At 36.9% G+C, this 6,935-nt stretch overlaps 1 protein-coding gene across 1 annotated transcript in view; it reads right to left on the reverse strand.

Moving 5' to 3' along the window:
* The window catches only part of LOC122795944 (baculoviral IAP repeat-containing protein 1e-like), a 521,014-nt gene that overhangs the window by 51,638 nt on the left and 462,441 nt on the right, over positions 1–6,935 (reverse strand). The window contains exon 8 of the mRNA XM_044064427.1: positions 451–508. Coding sequence (XP_043920362.1) covers positions 451–508 — 58 coding nt within the window. The remainder of the gene's footprint in view (positions 1–450; positions 509–6,935) is intronic.

The following is a 6,935-nucleotide window of genomic DNA, read 5'->3' on the forward strand; positions in this document are numbered from 1 at the left end:
AATACTGTGCAGATTGTATAAGCAGTCTGCATTATTGTACTGTGTGTAGTCTACACTTACGATTATATACTTCACTTTTTCCTACCTCTTAGAGTTGTATTTATGTAATATATCATTGTTGGCCAGCATTTTCATCTTTTCTACCATTTGTGTTCTCTCCTTGGTTGAGGTGAAACATGGTCCTTGTGGATCGATACTCTACCCCATATAACAAAGATTAAATAAAATAAAGAAATACATTTTCCAGTATGAATTTATCATGTAGTATTAGAATTTGCTAACACACCTGCCCAACATATTTATTTTATATCTAAACTTCATTAATTCAAATCACGTGACATCTTCAATTATTTTATATTATATCGAGTTTCAGCTGCATTACCATGTGTGCTGTACAGATTAAGTTGAATTTTATCAAGAAAGTAGTCATATAAGTATACATATACATACCAGTAAAACGGGGTAACTCATTTTCCATTTTTATACTGTTATTTCCCTGATCATTTTCCTAAAATAAAATAATAATTTGTTAAGAACATGAGTACTCCCCATGATAAAAAAATTATGCCATTGTCTATGTTTTCTTATCACTTTATTGGCATGCTGAGAGATTTCGTATTTTTTCTGTGGCATGTGGCATAACTATCTTTAATTTGACTATTCCCCCCAAAAAATATTTTATTGTAAAAACATTTTTAACAGTATCACAACTTTTACTGATTTTCCTACCTTTAATTTGAAAAAAAATTGTGGCACATGAATGACAAACACAAAATATTTCATATTCATAAAATGCCTTTATAAGAAGAGCTAATTTCATAATAAATTATTGATTCAAATTTCAGCAGAGAAAGAAATGGTAATAGAGGCACTCTATTTTTCACTTGGCGTACATGAAAATAGTGGCGGAAAACCAATTTGACAGATATATGATAAGAAGACGGTTTTATACTCTTTGTCCCCACTTCATCTTTCAGACATCAGCCCTCCTCCTGGCACCTCACTCTATTCATACCCTGCTGCTGGGGTGGATGTAAACTGGTAAAATACATAATTTAGGAGTGTTCTGAGGATTTTTTAACTTAACCATACATCCCTGTGTGGATACCTAGCTTGCAGAGCTGAAGGGGGACATGCAATGTGCTGTGTGTGTCAGTTGTCATTCACTTCCACAAAGGACATTGCCAGAAAGGAACCATGCCCCCTCCTCTCAAGGATGGGAAAACGGTTTACCCAGTCTCCATTAGAGAAATAACACTTATTGTTGTGTGCTCCCCAGCAGGCCACTGCTTTCCCCAACTCCCAGGAGAGGTGAGCAAGCCATGTCTCTCCTTTTACTCCCTGCCTACCTCCTCCATGCCAGAACCGCTAATCACATTCCAGTTATCTGGGTTGAATTAATGGTTCCATCCTTTGTGCCATGCAGGCAGGCATAAGATAAAGCACAGTTAAAGGAAAAATACCCTACTGTGTAAAAGACTTACTGAATAACAACCTAGAAGAAAGTTTGATATTATGTGCCTGTTCTGTCACCTTGGGGCAGAGTATCATTTTGTTACTGTAAGATATAACGTTAACACCTTATCAAATTAAATGGATTGCATCTAAACACATCATATTGTTACATGCATACAAATGCATATTGTATGCTTCTCCTATGAATGATAAATTATATTTAATTTAACAACTTCATTGTGATTTGCTGATTCATATTACATTTTGGACTGACTACACCTCTGGTAGAAAGCACAGGAAATGATGACCTGAACTCTGAAACAACCAAAACAAGAATGTTTTTAATTTCCATTCACAGAAAAGAAATTAGACTTGAAATGTGCAAACCAACTAAAAATAATTGCCTTGTCTAAAAGTGAATTAGTCCGAAAGCGTCCTATGGCTCACCTAAAAACACTCAGCACCTCAGATCCATCTGTTTAGCTTTGTAACATCAGTACAAGAATTTCCAATGTTATTAAAACAACAGAAGAGACTGGAAAACATATCACAACCTGTGAATGTATAAGCACTTCAAATTCTTCTAAAATCCAGTCTGGTAAACAAGAAATTATCAATTACTATGTGGTCAAAAGTATTGGATTTAAACCCTAGAAGTGAGTGAAGCAATATTATTCTCCGGGGACTTCCTGAAAAATCTGATGTACTCAATGTAACAGAAACAGAGATATTTTCCATTTTGTTGAAAAGGCACAGCATGCTGTGTGAAGTACTTCTTTATGACACTCTGTGAAAAATATCTGTATAGAAATACTTTGCACTTCCTGACCTAGCCTATAATCTCTTTCAGTGTTCTATAGGTTTAGAACTATATAATTCAAGTTAAACCAAGTGCTGCAGATCATTTTCTGGATACGGTTAGCACACTAGATTTAATCATTGTAGATGTATTTGCAAATTTATTACTAACTGTACACAGTCATTATTTGATATTCCACATTTGATTGCTTTACATTAATATAGATATCTGCAGCCAATTTAGTAGTTTTAGCGTTCAAATGCCAATGGAATGACACTGGAGTAACAACCTTGCTGGAGGGGAAAGATCTGTGATCAGTCTGAGGCTGGTACTGCAAGTTATATAAATTGTTTTAGTGACAAATACTTAAAAGATATTTCTTGGAAAGACACACCAGGTCACCCTCTAGGCTACATTCTAACCAACCATTCACTTTTTTCTACATGAATATATAACATCCTTTTGCCTATTATGTTAGAATTTAAAAGATATCTGACATCCTGGTTAAAAATATATATATATATATATATTACTCCATTTATTTTTCAAATGCCAATATTCCATCATTACAAGAAAGTTGTATGTTAGCAAATCAGTGGGCTTATATTCTAAGAAAATGGATACAAGGGATTTATGCTGCAGGAACCTAAATAAACACACATGGTATGGCTATAATAATAAGGAGATTATGTTAATTGCTGGCCATAATGAATCAGGAAGATTTTATATGCCCTTTGTGCAGGTCATATCTACCTTTGCGGACAAATTATTTTCTTTTTAAGCAAAAGCATGGATGAATTAATATACTGTAGTAGTAACTGGAAACTGGAACTCCACTACTGATTAAATTAAAGACAAAAATACTGAGTACAAAAATATATTCTAATTTTTAAGTGCTACTTTGAACACACCCCTTTCATCTCAACAAATCGCGGGTCCACAGAGACTCCGAACTAAGATCAAAACAACCTAACTTTAGATGAAATACAACAAGCATAATAGATACACTTACTTTTAAAGGAACCATTTTACTGTTTACATATTTGATAGTAGAAAAACTATTGAAAGTATTAAAAACAGATATACAAAATGCTAAATACACATTTGAACAAAATACATGACACAGAGCTGTTAAAAACATTATGTAAAACCCTTTATCTCTGAAGTAATTTTAATTTTAATAAGCAACTAAGGGAAGTTTATTCGTTCAAACCCGGCCACATACTCGCAATAACGGTTAATTGCTAATAAAGCTCCATCTTTTCAAGTCATAGTTGTCATGGACCCCTCACATTTAATCTCATTTACTTTTTCTATCATTACAAACTTAAAAGAATGCTCGGGGTACTCATTCTGATGTTTAACCAAAGCATTCTTATCTTTTTTCTTTTTCAGGTCGTAGATATGTTCATATACGTGATCTTTTAATTTTCGTTCGGCTTTCCCAATATAGTACCCCAAGCATTCCTTATAAATAGTGCCATATACAACACCCAATGTCTGACAATTTAATGCTCCTTGGATTCTAAATAAAAAAGTCTTTTATCTGAAACTCTTGGCATTCCAATATATATTTACATGAAGAACACCTTCCACATGTATACATAATGTTGGATCTATTACTATCTTTTTTGTTATTAAATGTTCAACTATATTTTTCAGGTTAAAACATTTTTTATATATAATATGTGAGTTAGGTCCTACTCTTGCAATAAGTTCTTCTTTCTCCCCCAAAATCTACCAGTTATCAATATAGACATAGTTATACTCTCTCTCTCTCTCTCTCTCTCTCTATATATATATATATATATAGATATAGCTATATATAGTTTCAGGGAGAGGATGTTTCGCACATACTGTATTGAGGGACACTGGCCAGCTGCTGGAGAGACTGTATGAAAGAATGGAGCAAGAAAGTTCCATAGACAACATCATTTTGGTGACTATGGACGTCAACAATTTATTCACTTGCATACCCAATGATCTAGGAATAGAAGCAGTATGGGACTTTGCCTCTCATTTTGAAGTAAACATGGATGTGAATCTAGTATGCAGCTTCCTGGAATTGGTCCTGGAGAGCAATGTGTTCCTCTATGGTGAGAGCTACTATTGGCAGAAATGGGGGGTAGCCATTGGCACCCCCTGTGCAAACAGCTATGCCAATATAGTCCTAGCTGAATGGGAAAGGCAATGGGAAATGGATACGAAAAATGAATGGAAGGAATGCATCATCTTCTACAATAGGTTTGTGGATGATGTTATATTCCTATGGAAGGGCAGTATGCAACGCCTAAATGAGTTTGTCAATTATTTAACAAGTACGACTAGCTTTCTAAGATTCGAAGTGAAAACATCAGCAAATGAGATCGACTTCTTAGACATGAGAATTTCAATGAATAAAAGCAAAGGAATCGGCACCACTATATTCAGGAAACCAAACTGGAGGAACCATATGCTATACTACAGTAGCATGCATCCGAGACATGTTTTTCAGAATATTGTTGAAAATCAAGTGACCAGGATATCCAAGCTCTGTACTGACAATGATGATTTTCTGCAGGAACAAGACAAACTCTTACAGAATTTTGCTTCAAGAGGCTACAATGAAAAACAATTAGTCATGAGTAAAGGCAAAGCAATGTCCATTCGATACAACAAAGGGCAACCGTACAGAAGCAGAGTGATGTGAAGAAAGGTGGGAACAGCAACAGTGTCAGATGCATGATGACCTACAGCACTGACTCCTTTGATGTCCGTGAAACCATCAAGTAATTTTGGCCAGTCTTAACTGCTGACAGTAAAATTAAGAGAATTGTAGGGGAAACACCTAAGTTTGGTTATAAAAACAAGAAGAACTTAAAGGCTTTATTGTGCAACTATGATGGAATACCTAATAAGCAGAGTACAGAAGGAAGAAATAGGTTAGGAACTTGGAAATGTGGCTTTTGCAAAACTTGCAGCCACATTAAATGTTCCAAAAGTTTTGTTCATCCGGTAACTAACAAATGCTATAAGTACTCTGGTTTTGCTAACTGCAACACCAAGAATGTTATATACATTGGCACTTGTAATTTGTGCCAAGCCTATTATGTAGGAAAGACCAATAGAAAGTTTAAGGAACGGATACTTCGCCACCTGTTAGACATCAAGAATAAAGTGGTAACCAATGCCCTATATGGACATGTGTCTGAAAATCCAGGGCATTCATTTAGCTTTATGGTTATCTCAACTGTGACTACTAACCTCCGTGGAGGAGACATTGTCAACAAAAGTGAAAAGGAAGAAAGCAAATGGATCATGAACCTCAGAGCTAATTTATTTCCAGGGCTCAACAGAGTAGTTCCTATTAAACCTATTTTGAAAGAGAGAAGCCTAATTAAGAAATGAGGCTTAAGGAAGGCATGCATCTGATTGCTGTATGTGATTGGTTGAGCAATTAAGGATCTTTATTTAACAGCAGTAAGTCAGGTCTACACACTAGGATCTGAAGAAGGTTTTTTAACTGAAAACGCTTATCCTGTTTGACCTGCAACTTGAACAGCACAATTTGTGCTTTTTATTTCTTCATTTTATTAAAGCCTACATTTTAACAGAATTTCTCAGTGAACTTTTCGTTGTGGTGGAAGCCTTTCTTTTCATTTTACTAGGTCTGACATGAAAGTGGCACCTCTGTCAGTCAGTATTTCTCTTGGAAAACCTACCCTGCTGAAAATTTTTAGCAAAGCATTTGCCACTTTCTCAGCCACAATGGAGAACAGAGCCACTGCCTCAGGGTATCTAGCAGCATGATCTACTACCACTAGGATATAATTCTTCCCTGTGGAACTTGGGGTGCTCAGAGGTCTCACAAAATCCAGAGCTACCCTCATAAATGGCTCCTTAATAAAAGGCAAAGGCATCAAAGGAGCTTTGACCTTGTTTTCTGACTTTCCTACTTTTTGGCACTGCACACAGTTCCTGCAGTACCCTGCTACATTCCTGGCAATCCCAAGAGAATAAATGTTCTGCATAATACATCTCTTGGTATTATTTATGCCCATATGACCTGCAAAGGGAATGTCATGGGCTATGGCTAGAAGTGCCAGATGGAATGCTCTGGGCACTACCAATTGCTATATTACCCCACCTTCTAGCCATCCCTCAGGGGTCCACTCTCTTCTAGCTGTCCCTCAGGGGTCCACTCTCTGTACACTAACCCTTTGTTCCAGTATACAGGATCTCATTTTCTTTGAGAATCAGGTGCCTCTCCAGCTACCTCCATCAAGCCTCTTAGTGTAGGGTCTGAGAGCTGAGCCTGTCTCAACTATCTCTTTGCAACCCTTCTCAGCTCCCCTTCCACAGGAAGTCTGGTATCCTCTGACAGTGGTGCCTCACTGTCAGCCTGGTTACTACCACTCACCTCTCTCCTTGCTGTCATTCTACCCAAGGGAACATTAGTACCCACCAGCAGCTGTGGCTCACCTTCAGTTTCACTGCTACAGGGTAGCTCCCTCCCTGAAGCAGCCACATTACCAGTCCTGGCTTCAGGTGTGCAGTCTATCTGGGTCTCCCCCAAGCTACCAGACTCACATACCTGTCTCCAAGCGTGACTGCATGTCACTGTGTACATACAAGGTACTGCATTATCAAAATCATTCCCTATCAAGATATCTGCAGGGATATCCTCCAAAACACATACTTG

The sequence above is a fragment of the Protopterus annectens genome, chromosome 2.part2, assembly GCF_019279795.1.
Source record: "Protopterus annectens isolate FY-2018-M chromosome 2.part2, PAN1.0, whole genome shotgun sequence".
Classification (NCBI taxonomy): domain Eukaryota; kingdom Metazoa; phylum Chordata; order Ceratodontiformes; family Protopteridae; genus Protopterus; species Protopterus annectens.